The following is a 16827-nucleotide window of genomic DNA, read 5'->3' as shown; positions in this document are numbered from 1 at the left end:
GGCGCCCTTTACCAACATGGCTGCCTGCGCGGAGCACTCTGGGACTCGTAGTCCGGCCCTCGCGTGTCTTCTTAACCTAAGAGCGGCCTGAGCCAGTCGCTATCGAGAGCCTGTACGCCTCCTTGATGATTTCTGGGAGTTGTAGTTCTTTGCCCTATCTCTGCCCCTCCTGTTTCCGGTGCCGTCACGGGACAGAGCAGTCGGTGACAGCCCCGAGGGCCCCCGCCCCGCGCCCATGGCCGAGCCGGATCGTGAGTCGGGGGCCCCGGTGGGAGGGTCGGGCCGGGCCGGGCCGCGCCGGGGCCTGGCTGAGGGCTGCAGGCCCCGGGGCCCGAGGACGGGCATGGTGGGGCTGGAGACTGGGGCCGCATGGAGGGGAGTGGGATTCGGGGCAAGGTTGGGAGGGGGGGTGTCGTTGCTAAGTGATCCATCTTGCTTGGTTGGTGGGTTTCTGGGTCGCGAGCTTTTAAGTGTCCGTTTGCCACGTCCCCCAAGTTCCTAATGATCGCGTGTTTCTCGCACCTTGGTTGCTGAGGACCCTCGTTGCTAAGGACTTAGGTTGCCGCGGACCCGGTTGCTAAGGGTACCTGGTTGTTAGGGTACCTGTATGATGCTAGGGAACCCCTGGTGCCCCCCTCCTATCTCTTCCCTCTAGTTCCTGTGCCTCTCCTGAACATGCCATCCCCACTGCGCCTCCTCTCCTAAACTTGTCTCTACTCGGAGTATTTTCTTATATCCTCTATTCCTTTTTAAACTTTCTCTGTTAGTAAACCTAACCCTCCCTGCACACACACACACACACACACAAACACTATTTCCTTCCTCACTTCTAAGTCTTCCTCCATGTCCGGTATGCTTTGCTTTCTCCTGCCTCTCCTAAACCTTCCAGTCCCAGCCTCCTTGTCCCTCACTGACCACTTCTGACAGCACTGTTTACTCTAACGTGGTCTTACTGACCACTTCTGACAGCACTGTTTACTCTAACGTGGTCTGCTTTCCCCATCCCTTCTCTCCCTCCCAACCCAGTGTAATTAGCTTGATGGGCCTTCTTGCTCCCTGCCCCTCTGCTTTGAATACCTTCATTCCCACTTAACCATGCCCCCTACTGTAACCACATCTGCTCCCCCTCCTCCCCCAGCCTCTGACCCTCTGGAGACCCAGGCAGGGAAGGTGCAGGAGGCTCAGGTGAGATTTGGGGAAGGGTGGAGGGAAGGAGAGAGATGGACTTGTTCCCACACCTCACACGGGGTGGGGGGGGGGGAGGTGGCAGAGGGGAGACAGTCACCCCAGGGCCCTAAGCTCACTGCCCCAGTCCCTTGCCCCAACTCCTGGTTCAGTCTCCTGGGGAATGGTGGATTCTGGGGACTGTCGGGGAAGGGTGTGCAGCCTCAACTTCAGGCCTACCCTCCCAAATTCTTCTCTTTCCTTGCTCCCTCCCCGTATCCTTTCGGAACCTCATTGATGCTGGGCATGGAAGATTTTGTCTCTGAATGCACAGATCTCACAGACAAGTGACTGGAAATGACCCTCCAGGGTGATTATGAAAGTAGCTCAAGGCAGAGTAAACTTTGTGGGGTCACAGAGGCTCTGGCCAATCTGTTCCCTGAGTGAATCCACAGGCTGGCCTAGGAGTCAGACTGTGGTGCAGACACCTCACAGTAAGTGAAGAATGACTTAGAATTGTCTTACGCAGTGTGACAAATGGCGTTCCACGCAGAGTGTACAGGTTGTGTGAAGACTGGAGGGCACAAAGGGTGTGGTGCGGTCAGTAGCCTGGTGGCTGGGGGTGGTTAGTTAATTGTAGCTGAGGTTAGCATTTATTGAGTACTTATTCCAGCCAGCTCCTCTGCTCGGGTCTCTGTGTACATTTCATTTCATCTTCCCAGAATCCCTTGCAGGGGGCAAGGTCTACTGGGGCCATTTTACAGATGAGGAATCTGAGGCAGAGCTTTTAGGTAACTTGTCCTCTATCTTCCTCACCTCCTCTGCCCCTGCTAGAAGAGCAGGGACTGTTTTTGCAACCCAGGGCACTCTGCAGGTTGCCTTCCAGAAACTTCAGGAAGAGGTAGCCAGGCCGCCTCACAGAGACCTGAAGGCCCCACCAGCATCTCTAGGTCCTGCTACAGCCAAGTTGCTCCCACATGCTGGGCAGGGCCCTCAAGTCCTTCCACAGAGCCTCACTGTCTGCAGTCTGAAAGGATGCCAACCCCCCCACCCAGAGATGCAAGATCACCATTCAGATGTAGGGCAGCGTGGAAGCTGAGAGGAAGGCCCCTGACAGGTGCACAGCAGGGCCACCCTGAGGGTCTGAAAGCTCCCTTTTGGGCTGGGATTTCTCCCTCGCCTGGCTCCGATGGCTCAGCCACTGTCACAGAGAAAGGTTTAATGTTAAAAAGGGATCCTCAGTCCCAGAAAGAGAGATTTGAGGGTGTAAATTGCAGCATTGTCTGTGATAGGGCAACACTGGAAACAGCCCAAGTGGCTGTCAGTAAGCGGGTTAAATGAACTATGGCTCATCCTTACAATGTAACACTATAGCCTTACAATATAACACTATGTAGCTTTTTTAAAGGAGGAGGTAGATCTATAGTATATTGTTCTGCGGAAGAGGCAAGGTGCAGTGTTGTACCGTGGCACGGACCCATTTCTGGAAAATGAATGAGTTTTGAATGCAGAGAAAAAATCTAGAGTCATTACCACTGTACTGTGAATGGTGGTTATCGTGACAGGGGTGGGTGAGGGAACTAGAGGCAAGTGTCTCAAGTCACACATGGTCTCATGATCAAAGTTTTTACAAAACCTATGGAAGAGCAATTTAAAATTTTTAAATATGTTTGGAAGAATGGTTCCTATTCCAAAAGGCTTGAAACCAGAGCAGAGAATAATTTGGGGGAGGAGTCTTAAGCAGGAGACTGCATTGGTCAGAATTGTGCTTTTGTGAGGTCCACTGCAGGGCCCAGCCCTGGTGTAGTGCACAGTGAGTATCCATCATTCAGTGGTGGATAGTTCTGGAGCTCCTGTCAGGGCCAGGCCCTGTTCCCGGCACGGGGTATCCACCGGTAAACACGAAAACTCCCTGCCATCTTGGAGCTGACATCATGGTGGACTCCATTCCCGGTGGTGATCTGATGGTTATAGACTGGAGAAGCCAGTGAGAAGGGCACTTGGAGCAGAGGGCAGGGTGGGCTGACAGAGCCAGGCAGTCACCTGGAGGGTGGTAACATCCATTGGGGTGGAGGCCGAGGCTGAGAGCTTAGGGAGGAGGCCAGGACAGGGCCCCCAGAGGGAGGACTGGCTGGACCAGGTAGAGCTCTGGGGAGGAGACATATTAGGGCAGGAGGGCGGGTGAGGGAGACAAAGACTGGGGGACAGAAGCCACACTGAGATAAGACCTAGGAGGAAGGACAGGTTTAGGAGGGATGCTATGACCAAGATTGAGATGTGGTGGGAGAGGGAGGCCAGGGGTCACTTCAGCAGAGGTATCCAGGAGGCTGCAGGAGTCCCAGATCTGGAGCTAGGAGGTGGCATTATCAACGCCTAACCCAAGACCATTGGCACAGATGAGGCAGCTAGCCCAGGAAAAGTGGAGAGAGGAAGTAGGAGGGCGAGGGCAGCTCGGAGTCTCAGATCTGCAATCTGGGAGCCTGGCCGAGGGGAAGAGTAGATAATGACAGGGAGGGGTTGGAAAGGTGGAGCCCGGGGCTTCAGGAAGGAGGGCTAAGGGCCCCAGGGTGAGGACTGGGGCATTTCCACTGGGGATATTCATAGAAGTGACTTTGATGAGGAGGGCAGCAAGCCCACACTACAGGGGACAGGTGGGGATGCAAGGCAAAGACATGGGACACCAGGCACTTCTGACACTTACCCACTGGGTGCCCCTTGGAGCGCCTCCCTTAGGCTAATGCTTCATGTCAGAGAGCCCTCTGAGGCAGTGCCATATCCTCTGAGCTCCATGTCCAAGATGAGGGCCATCAAACTCAAAACAGCAAAGAACATGAGCTCCTCAGGAGCAGTGGGACCACGTGTCCAACCCATGCAGCCCATCCCAGAGCCTGCACACTGTCCCCCGACCACCCCTCTCTTCCTTGGGCCCACTTCCAGCCAGAGCCTTTCCCCCAAACCCGGGTGCCATCCTCCTCTCTCTTCCCTCGCTAATCCCACTTCTGGGGCCTGGCCACCCCACCCCAACCCCTTCCAGGACTCAGATTCAGACTCTGAGGAAGGAGCCACTGGTGGCGAAGCAGAGAGTGAGTATCTTCCCTGGGAGTGGGGTTCTGGGGGAGCAATTTAGGGCAGGGATGTATTTGCTACCCCTCACCTCCACTGAGGGTGACATTCTAAGTATGTCTGTTGGGTGCAATGCCAGCACCTAGAGGACCCTGACTGTGGGAGGGTGGGGGATCCCAGGGCGGACTGGGGCACTCAGGGCCCCAGGGCTCCTGGGCTGAACACCCACCCTCCTGTTCTCTCTTTGCTTTTTGGCCAGTGGACTTCCTGCGGAACTTCTTCTCCCAGACACTGGGCCTGGGCACCCAGAAGGAGCGTTTGCTGGATGACCTGACCCTGGAAGGGGTGACCCGCTACATGCAGAGCGAGCGCTGTAAGTCCCTGCCCTGCCTTTCACCACTTGCCCTGCTCCTGGCCCCATGTGACTTCTCAGCTGCCACCACTTGAACCGTCACACCTTTTGCTACCAAGTAACAAGAAACCCAACTCCCACCGGCTTAGGCCAAAAAGAGAGCATTGACCCTGTAACTAAAATCCAGCATTAAGCATGGCTGGATTCAGAAGCTTCCGTGTTGTCAAAGATCTTAACCCCCTCTGGCGCCGGTTTTCTGCGTGGAGGTGAAGGAGGCTCCTGGTGGTACCACATGTCAGTTCCACTAGCCTAGTATCTCCTTCCAGGGGTTCAAGCGAAAGGGCAGAGATCGCGCGCGCCCCAATTGGGCCAGGTTGGGTCACACTTCTACCACAAACCAATCACCTTGTCTATCCCTGATTGGCCAGACGTGGGTCACACCTCCATTGCTGATTGGCCAGGCCTGTTTGACAGACTGAAGACGCTACCAATAATAATTACCCCAGAACGTGCCTAGGGGGTGCAACCCAGGAACAGAGAGGGAAATGCCCGGAAGAGGGGCCGGGAGGAGAGCAAGAGCCGCGTGCCCTGGGACCACTATTACCGGAAGTGTGTTTTGGAGTGCTGTGTAGATGCCTCTCTACTAGGTCACCATGTCATTTCTATTTCTTGCTGAAAGTTGAGGTCACCAGAGTCTGAGAAACCGGGCCCTCAGCAGTCCTCAAGTAGAACAATTGACCCTTTGAGGGTCCTGAACAGCCTTTTGTTGAGGACGTCTTCTCCCATTTCCCTGTCCTCCAGCTGCTGCCGGCTCCCTGCTCAGGCGTCCAGGCTTGCTGCCCTGAGCCTCCCACTCTCCCAGGCCAGGCCGGGCAGCTGTCTGCAGACATCTCCCCAAAGAGAGCACAGGCAATGGCCGCAAAGCTCTGGTTCTTTCCATCCTCCCACACTTGGGTTTTAGGACAGTGGGCTCACGAGGCTGCCCGTGAGGGGCACAGTGAAGAACGATAGCTGACTGAGCCCTCACCATTTGCCAGGTGCTGGGCTAGGCTAGAGGTCCTCTCCTTCAACCTTCACACTATACCTATGAGGTTGTTCACAGACAGGTGTGGACAGAGGAGGAAGTGGAGGCACAGAGAGGTTGGGACTCCGTGCAGGGTCACACAGCTGGCAGGAGGCAGTCAGGACTCCACCCCAGGCTTCCCCGAATCCAGAGCACACGCTGCCTCCTGTGTGGCCCCAGCTAGCTCCAGCTGGGCCTAGCCCAGTGGCAACCCCGAGACAAAGCCAAGGGCTTCATCCCCCTTGCTGTCCTCCTTCGCATGGGACGCCCCAGAGGTTCCCAGTTCAGGGGCTTCACACTTGGGGCTGGCCATCAGCTGATGGGCAGATGCCTGGGTTCTGCATGGCCAGGCTGCCCAGCAGGTGCTGATAAGACAACAGAGCTATTTCCGCACAGCCCTGAATGTTTGCAAAGTGATTCGACTCCTACCACACCTTCCCATCCTTTTTTCTGAAAGCCAGAAGAAAAGCAGAGGAACAAAGTGCTCATACGCGTACAAACCCTGGGTCTCAAGAGGTACAATTGCCTCAGAGAATAATAGCAGACACATACGTAGTGTTTGCTCAGTGCTGGGCGCTGATCTAAGCTTTACACGAATGAATTCATTCTCTCGACAGCCCCATGAAGCCAGTATTGTAATTATGCCCATTTAACAGAGCAGGAAGCTGGAACCCAGAGGGGGGAGCTGAACTAAGACCCCCCCCCATACCCCCATCCGCCAGCCCCAGCTGGTGAGCAGGAGAGCTAGGATCCAAGCCCTCTTATCTACCAGCTTTCACTGGGTGAGAGCCAAGAGGGGCAAATCTTTGGTCTTCACCAGAAAATGATCAGACTTCCAGTGGCTGGTGTGTGTTTGATTATAGAGGAAAGGAATATGCTGAAGGAACATGCTAGAAATAGATGGTCATTCAAGATTGTGTCCAAAAGGTGAGGTTAGGCCAGAGATTTTTCCCAGTGATCTGTAGCTCTTCCGGGGGAGACCCCCACCACCACTGCCCAGCCTTCTCACTAAGAGCTCATGTGTTTTTGTATAGATCTAGGAGGGGAAACTTCTCTCCAAGTGGCCTTTTCTCAAATCTGTCCAAGTTGGTATAATTTGAAACCGTCATTTCCTTGTCCCCCTCTGCCACCAGTTGACTGCATGATCCTTCCCCTGTCTGAGCCTTGGTTTTCTCATCTGTAAAGTGGGGGTGTTAACCTCCCCTTCCCCCTGAGATGATTGGGAAGACCATTCATGCATCTGAAATGCTGGCACTGAGGAAACGACATCGGGGGCTGTGATGGGTGCTGTTATTTGGGGGCCGAGCATACTGTCACGTGATGCAGAAACTCCTCTCCTCCAGGTCGCAGGGTCATCTGTTTGGTAGGAGCTGGGATCTCCACATGTAAGTGCCTCCCCTCCCTCCTCATAACTACTCCCACATTTGGGGACCCCCTTACAGGGACTGGAGGGAGCCGTGTCTGTGCCTTTGATGGGGAGGGATTGATGGGGTATAGATGGAGGTCCCTGACCCATTGCTCCACACCTCACCCCCCGGCCCACAGCTGCTGGCATCCCTGACTTCCGCTCCCCATCCACTGGCCTCTACGCCAACCTGGAGAAGTACCATCTTCCTTACCCGGAGGCCATCTTTGAGATTGGCTACTTTAAGGTATGTGCTCCCCAGGCAGGAAGGTCTGTAATGGGGAGGGAATGGGATCGCCTGACTCCAACTCTCAGTTCACCAGGGGCATCTGGGTGCCCACCTGCCCTCTGGCTCTCTCTCCCACAGAAACACCCAGAGCCCTTCTTTGCTCTCGCCAAGGAACTCTATCCTGGGCAGTTCAAGGTGAGCTTTCTTGCCGGGCACTCAGGAAAGCTTGGGGGGCAGCAGGCATGGGAAAGGCTTCTTCTGGGGCTCTTCAGACAAATATCCCATGATCATAAAGGACATGGGCTCCAGGCCACGTGGGTCCATGTTCTGGTCCCTCATTTCCTACTCTTGTGACCTGGAGCCTCAATTTTCCCATCTGTGAAATGGGGCCAGTGATGCTCCCGAGGCCAGTGTGATGAGTCCATGATGTAAGAAAGCCAGAGTGTCTGGAACACTTCCTGGCATGAGGTAATGTGCAGCAAATGGGCTCTGTCATGATGGGCACTGTTCCGCTTGCCCCCCCCCTTCCAGCCGACTGTCTGCCACTACTTCATCCGCCTGCTGAAGGAGAAGGGGCTGCTGCTGCGCTGCTACACGCAGGTAGGCGGCCTCAGGCTCCCCGGGGGTCAGGGGAGGGCTGGCCGTGTGCATCCTGGCACCCCTGGGGCCTGAGAGCCCGGGCCGCTGAGTTCTTGCTGTGTGACCTGCAGGGAGCCCCTGCACCTGCCCTCAGCCTCAGTTTCCCCTTCCCCTTCCCCTCAGCCGCAGTGGCCAGAACAGTTTGGCCTTTCAGGGCCGCACATCTTAGGGGCTACACTTTGCACAGTAGATTTCCGGGTTGGTTAGGGTTTTTAGCAGATGGCCATGGGGTAACTGGCTCTGGCAAAATCAGTACACAACACCCGTTTCCCAGCGGGCGGACGGAGAGTCTCGAGAAAGGGGCATCTTTTTGACATTAGGCTTGCGTGTGCCACGGGCCTTGGCTCGTACATGTCAGGAGCTGAGTCGAGGGCCTTGCCCTGGGGCTCTTTGGCAAGGACGGCTCACATCGTGGGTTTCTGGACTAGTCGACAAGACGTTTCCAGCGTCTTACACCTCACTGTAAAGGCAGTCGGTGCCCCTACCTTTGCTTTAGGAATGTGTGTTTTATGAATGCAGATGAATACATGAAATTGAAATTACAAGGCGTCAGTAACAGTGACATCGTGCTGTAAATGATCCCTCAGGGCGCTCCTCGGGGGGCCCAGTCTGTTGAGTGCCCAACTCTTGGTTTCTACTCAGATCATCGTCTCAGGGTGGTGAGATCGAGCTCTATGCTCCGAGGGAAGCCTGCTTAAAATTCTTTCTCTCCCTCTGCCTCCGCCTTTCTCCTCCCTGTGTGCTTGCACTCGCTCTCTCTCTCTCTCTCTCTCTCTCTAAAAGAAATAAATGTTTTTTTTAAATGATACCTTAGAACCCAAAATTTAAAAAGAGAGAATACTTGACTATAACTGGGCATTCTAACATTTTCTTCCTGCACCTGGCAATTTGGAGCCTGCCAGCCTGGGAAGCCGCCACCAGGGGGAGGATGAATTTCTTCCTAAGTACTGATTTCTCAAATGGGGGCAGGAGTCCACTGCCTAGGACTGGTGGTGGTGACCTGAGAAAGGACAGCCTCTTCTTTCCAGGAGGAGCTCCCGCTCAGGATAAACCTAACCTTTCTTCCCAGAGGCCATTTTATCCACAGGACGTGGCTCAGACATGATAAACACAGCTTTCTCCAAGCCAAGGGCCCCCCTGTGCTTGATTCCATGAAATCCACACTGCAGCCCTGCTACTGTCATCTTCTGTCACAAGTGTTTACCCAGTGTAGGCCCCGTGCCAGGCCCTGCTGGCGGCGACATCCCTGCCCTCCTAGAGCTGACAGTCTGCTGTGGGGAGAGAGAGACAGTGGACATGATGGTTAGGAAGCAGAGCTAGGGGGTCATGATTAAGCAGGAGAGGGAATTAGAAGTGTTGCGGGGGGGTGCTGTTGTCAACAGGTATCGGGGAAGGTCTCACTGAGAAGTGCGCGTTTAGACAAAGACCTCCAGGAGGGGACAGAGGGAGCCACGGTATCATCTGGGGGGAGAGTGTGTTCCAGGCAAAAGGAACAGCCAGGGCAGAGGTCCTGAGGTGAGACTGTATTTGGCTCAAGTGAACAGAGAGGACAGCAGGATAGAATAGGGGGGGGGGGGGGGACAGGGACTAACTATGTGGGGTCTTGGGGCCGCAGGAAGGGCTAAGTGAGAGGGAGCCACAGGAGGGCTCTGAGCAGGGTGGAATATGACCTGACCCAGGGGTCCCCCTGGCTGCATGTCCAGGACCTACTGGGAGTGGTGAGGAGGGGGGCACAGAGACCAAGGAGGAAACTGCCCTGACGGTGGAAGCAGATGGGTCGCTCTTCTGGGAAGCGAGTGTCCCCTCCTGGCAACAGTGACTGTGCAGCTTTAACTGCACACACATCAGCAAAATGGCTGATGACAGAAAACAGACAACCGTGGCGGGAGTGAGGGGGGAAGCATTCCCCTCTCATGTTTCAAGACACCATTTTGTTTTGTTTTCTCCAAGCTTGTCACCCTCTCCGTCAACCTCAGTCACTTTTTGAGTCACTGACCCAGTTTTCTGGAACACCCTGTCTTCACCTCTTTCCGGATTGTGATGGTGTTGCGCTTCTGGGGCCGTGTACAAGAGCTGTTTTTATCCCCAGATGCAAGTCTCCATCCAAACACGTGAACAGTTGCCCTGTTCGCTCAAGCCCCTGCGATCTCCACAGCAAAGCGGCTTCTAAATATATTCATAGCATTTAGCCTACACGTGGGGCTTGTACTTGACTTTCTGCCACTTAACTCCCTGTGTGGAAGACTCTTCCATATCCACACCCACATAGCATCTTCCTACCCTCCCTCCTTCCCTGCCTGCCTGCCTTCCTCTCTCTCTTCTTTCTTTCTTTTTTTCTTTTCTTGATTTTAAGTAACCTCTCCACCCAAAGTGGGACTCGAACTCCCAACCTCGAGATCCAGAAACGCACGCTCTAGGGAGTGAGCCAGCCAGGCACCCCCAACTACATGCTTCTTCAAAGCTGCTGTTGCCTTTGTGTCCATCAGGGGGACACTGTGTTTTGAAACAAAAAGGGAGCCATGGTTTAAAAAGCAAGGGATTTCCGTTGACAATCAGACTTCAGTCTCCTCCTGCAGATTGAGAAGAACTGCCAGCCCTCCTACCCCCACCCCGGGCAGGGGTTGGGGGGCAGTGAGCACTGGGCCGGAGCTGGACAGTGCTCACCCTCACCTTGCCCTGCTTGCTGCCACACACCCAGGCAACATGTCACTGTACCACCCTGCATTCATCACCGCCTGTCCTCTAGGAGAGAGCATCCTGGGGCCGTACTCCCCAGCCCCCAGCTTCCCTCCCTAGAAGCCCCTATTGTTGCTGGCTTCTCCTTTCACCTTTATTTTTGTTTTAAATATTTTATTTCTTTATTTGACAGACAGCACAAGCAGGGAGGAGGGGCAGAGGGAGAGGGACAAGCAGACCTGCTGAGCAGGGAGCCACATGTGGGGCTTGATCCCAGGTCTCCAGGATCATGACCTGAGCTGAAGGCAGAGGCTTAACCCACTGAGCCACCCAGGCATCTGTGTATCGCCTTTCAAAATGGTGTATACACCGGCAAACAAATACACACCTTCATATATAGCTTTGCTACCACCTTTGTTCTCCTGTGCCTTTTAATCTCTTGAAGGGATCATTTCCATATCAGGACATGTAGGACAGCCTCATTCTTTTCCCATTCGAGGTTTTTTAAATCAGAAGTGGCCTCAGAACAACAGAGGCAGCTTAGTGTTTTTTTTTTTACACACTATTTAATTATTTGCATGCACACTGCTTCCTCACATGTGAGCAGGGCCATAGACTGAGTCAAGTAACAAAGGCAAAACTAATGCAGGGTTGGGAGAGGAAGAGCTCCAGAGAGAGTCTGGGAACAGTGGCTCTTGTCTGCACGTTTGGGGAACAAGCTGATTGCTGGCAGGGAGCGGAGACAAGTGCTTGGGGCCATCTGCCCCTGAAAGAGAACCCTTTTGGTTGTGCATGGAGCTCAGGGAGGCCGTGCCAGGTCAGCTGTGGGCTGCACATGACCCGCCATCTCGGGGTGGCGTCTGGCCGTGTGCTGTGGGCTCCGTCAGCTCCATCAGCACCTGTCTCTGCAGCATTCCTCACGGGCAAACAAAAGCTGCTCCCGGGGGGGCTGCGTGCTTTAAGAAAAATGAGAGAGCACATATGTCAATGTGGAAGGGAAGAATAGTCCTGCTGGTTTAATGAGGAATCTATCCGTGTCTTAAAAGAATGCCAATGAATGTGCCGTCTGTGAAAACAGACCACAGTAAGACACCCAACTGCTGATTATGAAAACAGTGATTGAAACCAAATAAACCCTCCCGATTCACTTATTTCTGTTACGGCTCAGCCAGGGGTGCCACAGACAGTTGTGCAGGTTGGTTACTGCACAAATGCCACATCCAAGGGCGCTCTTATTTCCAACAGAGACATTATAGGCTTCCCCATCAGTGCCATCAAAATTTCTGGCAGGTGGCTCTAACGTCATGTGGTCCTAACAAAAACAAATTTTCTGAGAAATGGAAACAAAGTGGCCCAACTATGCAGAAACACTCCATCTGGGCTGACAGTGGCAGTGGGCCTGGGCTCACAGACGTATGACTTTGGGCCCCACCTTTAACCATCTGTGACTTTTCCACTTGATCGGCCCCCCCTGAGAGTGAGCAGAGGGGTTTATAGGCACACCCGGCCCCCTTGCTTCTCCCTCCCTCCCTCCTCCCTCTCTCCCCTTTGTTTCTCTTCGCAGGGCCCTGCTCTGCCTTCTTTCCCGGTTGCCTCACTCCTGAGCCTTTTCCCTCTGTCTCCCCCCAGAACATAGACACCTTGGAGCGAGTGGCAGGGCTGGAGCCTGAGGACCTGGTGGAGGCCCACGGCACCTTCTACACCTCGCACTGCATCAGCCCCCTCTGCCGGCGGGAGTACTCGCTCAGCTGGATGAAGGGTGAGGCGCCCAAGGTCATCCACGGTCATCCACGAGGGCAGGCCTCGTGGGTGCCCCGTGTCTGCTCCCTGGGGCCTCCAGGTGGTGGGCACCCGTTCCATCCCACTCTGTGGCTCTTTTTAGCTGCTGACAGCAGCGCCCTGGAGACCTGAGGCAGCGGGCAAGATTCACTGCTCCGACACCACCTCCCAGCCAGGGTATAATGGAACCAGGTCCCACACCCCGTCCAGCCACACACAGAGACGTGTGTTGGGATAGAGGCCACCAGAGTATCCCACAGTCTGTTCTGTGAGGTCATAAGGCCCCAGCTCTTAATCCTGTGAGGGGCTCTGACCTTACCTTGCACAAGGGGGCCCGCAAGGGCAAACCCAACTACCTTCGAATCCAAATGTGCACTGTCCAGTATGGCGGCCACAACCGCATATGGCTCTTGGGCACTGACAGATGTGCCCAACAGTACCAAGGACCAGAATTTGTAATTTTACACCATTTTTAGTAATTTCAATGTTAAAAGCCACACACAGCTGGGATGACCAGATTGGACAGGACTGTGTGAGAGCCACGGGGTCCAAAGGCCCGTGAGTCAGAGTCCGTGGAATGTGAAGCTGGACACAGGCCTGGTTCGGGGATGAAGGCTGGGGGCCCTCCCTAGGGGTGCAGACAATAGGGCTTGTTAGAGTCACTGTCCTGGTTCACGGAAGGGCAGAGAGTCCAGAAAAGGGGGAAAAGAAAAGTCAGCCAGTTTTTTCTCAGAGGCCAGTGAGAGGCTTGTCTGACGTCCACTGTACTGTTCGGAAGCCCCGTGTTTCACCCTGGCAGGCCATTCCTGACATTCTTTGTGCTGATCTCACAAAGCCTCCGGTGTCCTGTGTCCGTGTGAGACAGGGACAGCTTCGGCGTTTGCGGTGGGGCCCCCGGGGGGGTGGGGGGTGGCCTTCTGCTCAGATGCCAGCTGACCGCTGCTGGGAGAGGCTTCCAGAATAGCTCAAGGGCGCACAGCTGGGGGGAACGGACCACGAACACCACCCCATTGTGTGCCCCTCCCAGCGATGGCGCCTGCAGCCGCCACACACTCTCCACCACTGTCAATGCCGTCAGGTTTTTAAGGACATTACAAATGGCACAACAGGGCTCTGTATGTGTCTGCTGAAGGAATGAATGAAGAGTTGAAAAAATGAGCTCATATTCTGTGGGTTGGTTGCAAGAGACAGAATGCTTTTCAAGATTCCTTAATCAATAAGCAATAAGGAGTATGATTGTCATAAGACCAGGGGCGCGTGTGTGTGTGTGTGTGTGTGTGTGTGTGTGTGTGTGTGTGTAGGTGTCTGTCCCAGAACCCAAGGATGGGAAGCAGCTGGGCCTGCGAATGTATCCCAGGATCGTCTGCAGAGTCTTCCCTTTCTCTGACACCCGGCCTGGGACTCACCAGGCCTCTCCCCCACAATAAAATAGAGCCGTCCCGCAAGACCCACTGGGAGAGCTTTCCTGCCCAGGTCGGGGGTTGCCGAGATCCAGTTACCCCTGCAAAGGGCAAACGCTTACTCATTCACCTGTTCTTTTGTTTATTCTTTAAGTCATTAGCCGTAGCCTTGTGCTCGGAGCCACCCCCGGAATCCTGGGGAGGTCGGGGGGGGGGAGAGGGAGGACAGCTTTCCTAGAAGGGCGAGCAGGGCAAACACCCCAGGGAACCCCCTGACTGAGGTGTGTTCGTGGACAACGAAGGCTGGCCGCAGCCCCAGGCCCCAGCCCAGAGTCACTTACCTTCTTCTCTCCCTTCCCCTTCCCCATGCCCAGAGAAGATCTTCTCAGAGGTGACTCCCAAGTGTGAGAAATGTCACAACGTGGTGAAGCCTGGTGAGCCTCGGGGCCAGGGGCCCAACCCAGAGAGATTTGGGCTGGGACCCCCACCCCTCCATGAGCCCCTTCCCAAGAAGGCCACCCTCCCTCCCTGACCAGTGCCCCAGATCTGTCCCCACCGCTCCACTGCTCCCAGCCCTCAGGCCTGCCTCTGCTCCTGCCCTGTCTCTCATTCTCTCTCTCTCTCTGATCCTGCCTCTACCTCCCGTTTCACCTTCTCTTTCTGTCTCTGTGTCTGTCTGTCCCCCTGCCTCAGACATCGTGTTCTTCGGCGAGAACCTCCCAGCAAGATTCTTCTCCTGCATGCAGTCAGTAAGTGGCCCTGGGCCCCCCCACGTGGGGGCAGATGGCCTCCCCAATTAGCTGCAGATGGGGTGTTGGGAAGCAGCCCAGCCCCCACCGAGCCCCTGGAGCCCTCACTGGCCACGCCCCCCTCACAGGACTTCCTGAAGGTGGATCTCCTCCTCATCATGGGCACGTCCCTACAGGTGCAGCCCTTCGCATCCCTCATCAGCAAGTAGGTTGGGACGGGGCGGGGGCGGGGGCTAGGGACTGGGGGAGCCAGCACAGGTCCTCACCGCCGAGCTCGCCATCCCTCAGGGCACCCCTCTCCACCCCACGCCTGCTCATCAACAAGGAGAAGACTGGGCAGGTAAGTTGGCTTTTATTTGAGCCCCCCTCTGATTTTCCCTCCTCTTCTTCCTCACAGGGGTCCCACATTCCCTTTCACTGGGACCCCCAACTCAGAACCAGGAGTTCTAGAATCCAGATTCCAGGTCACCTGGACTCTGGTTCTACAGGCATCTGGGTCACTTGGGACCCTTCTGAGCAAGGGACAGAACCCAACTCGAAGCGACTTAAGCCAGGATTGGAATGCTGTGCCTCGTGCGAGGGAAGAGTCGGGGCAAGCCGGACCCAGGGCTCGCAGCCCAGCATCGGGAGGCGCCCATTCCTGCTTTCAGCTCTTTTCCTGAGGTGGCCTCGCTCCCTCATCCCTGGGGAGGGATGGTTCCTCGAACAGGCCAAACATGCCATGGGCCAGGCACTGTTCCAAGCACTTTGTTTTATTTATTTATTTTATTATTTTAAGTAGGTTTCAGGCTCAGCATGGGGCTTGAACTCAACCCTGAGATTAAGAGTCATGTGCTCTACTGACTGAGATGGCAGGTGCCCCTAAGTACTTTCTAAGTATTCACCCACTGATAGTACCCTGCTAGGAGCAGTTTGGTGATAGCCCCCCCACTCTACAGATAAGGAAACTGAGGTTCAGGGAGGCCAGGGCACTTGAGTGAAGTCACAGAGCAGGGAACAGAGCCAGGCTACCTGGTCCAGGGTCTGTGTTCTGAGCTGCCCCCCAACCCCCACCACCACAGACTGACCCTTTCCTGGGGATGATGATGGGCCTCGGAGGAGGCATGGACTTCGACTCCAAGAAGGCCTACAGGTGAGTCCTGGGCCTGCAAGGGTTCCAGCCGAAGTGGGAGGGAAGGTGAGAAGGCACACTGAGTGGGAAGGGCAGGCAGGGGCCGGGGACAAGCCCGGGTGCTCTGACTCTCCCACCCACAGAGACGTAGCCTGGCTGGGTGACTGTGACCAGGGCTGCCTGGCTCTTGCCGACCTCCTCGGATGGAAGGTAAGGAATCTGGGCCACCCCATCCCACCTGGAGCCCCACCCCTAGACCCCTGCCCCTCAGATCCTCTGACTCCATGATGTATGGTGAGCTCTGACCTCTGTGAACTTTGCCCCCTGCAGAAGGAGCTGGAGGAGCTCGTCAGGAAGGAGCATGCCAGCATTGATGCCCAGGCAGGATCGGGGAGCCCCAGCCCCAACCCCAACACTTCAGCTTCCCCCAGGAAGTCTCCACCTCCCGCCAAGGAGGAGGCCAGGACCTCAGAGGGAGAGCGGCCCCAGTGACAGCTGTGGCTCCTGGGCAGAACTCTCGCAGAGCCCCCACCAGCCCTGGCCCCCTCTAACTTGCAGCTCTTGTCTGGGGAGCTCAGAACGTTTCCCCAGTCTCTTAACCACCCCCAAAACTGAGGTCCCGCCCTCTGACCCTGGCAAACCTCTAACAGCACCCAGGAGCCGAGGCCTGGGCAGCCGGGCTGTAACAGCCCGCAGTCTCTAACCACCCACTGGGATGGGGGTCAACTGCTAATCTCTAACTGCTCCAAGGGCCAGGACTGCCTCTAAACTTCTAACTGTTCCCGACAGGGGCCCCAGGCCTCCCCAGGGCTCTCCATGTCCTCTGCCACTCCTAAGGGCCTGTGCCCAGGGTGGCCAAGTCTAACGTACCCTGGTGGAGTGTGGGCCCTCCAAACCTAACATCCTCTGTGTGGAGCTGAGCCTGAAGGTCTCCGGAGTCTGGGCCTCCCACTCCCAAAGTGGGTGCTGGACCTGTTCCCTCTGGGACTCTTTTCCCCTGCCGGGAGGGGCTGACAATGTTGCTCATTGGAGACAAATTAAAAACAAAAACAACTAACAATCAACTGTCCAGCCTCCCTGTTCCTTTCTGTGGGCACACAGGGAAGCAGCTGGAGGGAGGGGGTCCAGGGAACCAGAACACCAGGCTCTTAGGAGAGAAAGCCAAGGGTGTTGACAGGGGACTCTGGGGGCTGCAAG

General features: G+C 55.5%; 1 protein-coding gene across 2 annotated transcripts; it reads left to right on the top strand.

Annotated features, from left to right (window-relative positions):
- The first annotated feature begins 98 nt into the window (after positions 1-98).
- SIRT2 (sirtuin 2) lies at positions 99-16694 on the top strand. Of its 2 annotated transcripts, XM_082709147.1 has the most exons (16): positions 99-251; positions 1139-1185; positions 4199-4247; positions 4487-4600; positions 6986-7027; positions 7188-7294; positions 7415-7471; positions 7808-7876; positions 12221-12350; positions 14145-14204; positions 14464-14519; positions 14648-14724; positions 14808-14859; positions 15581-15651; positions 15774-15840; positions 15961-16694. In XM_082709147.1, the coding sequence occupies exons 1-16, from the start codon at positions 236-238 to the stop codon at positions 16120-16122; spliced, it is 1176 nt and encodes a 391-aa protein (XP_082565273.1). In that variant the 5' UTR covers positions 99-235; the 3' UTR covers positions 16123-16694. The 2 variants fall into 2 exon arrangements, with proteins under 2 accessions (XP_082565273.1, XP_082565272.1); XM_082709146.1 differs by lacking the exon at positions 1139-1185 and having other exon boundaries at positions 102-251.
- Positions 16695-16827: the final 133 nt, after the last annotated feature.

This window comes from Mustela nivalis (genome assembly GCF_964662115.1).
Source record: "Mustela nivalis genome assembly, chromosome: 18".
Taxonomy (NCBI): Eukaryota; Metazoa; Chordata; class Mammalia; order Carnivora; family Mustelidae; genus Mustela; species Mustela nivalis.
The sequence above is the reverse complement of the archived record's forward strand: the minus strand, read 5'-3'. Positions and strand labels throughout refer to the sequence as shown.

What these genes read in the sequence shown, in the direction of transcription:
- SIRT2 (XM_082709146.1), top strand. Translation starts at nt 126, where the DNA reads ATGATTTCTGGGAGTTGTAGTTCTTTGCCCTATCTCTGCCCCTCCTGT. An exon ending in CTACATGCAGAGCGAGCGCT is followed by an intron (nt 4,601 to 6,985) that starts GTAAGTCCCTGC and finishes CCTCTCCTCCAG; the next exon opens with GTCGCAGGGTCATCTGTTTG. An exon ending in GACTCCAAGAAGGCCTACAG is followed by an intron (nt 15,652 to 15,773) that starts GTGAGTCCTGGG and finishes TCCCACCCACAG; the next exon opens with AGACGTAGCCTGGCTGGGTG.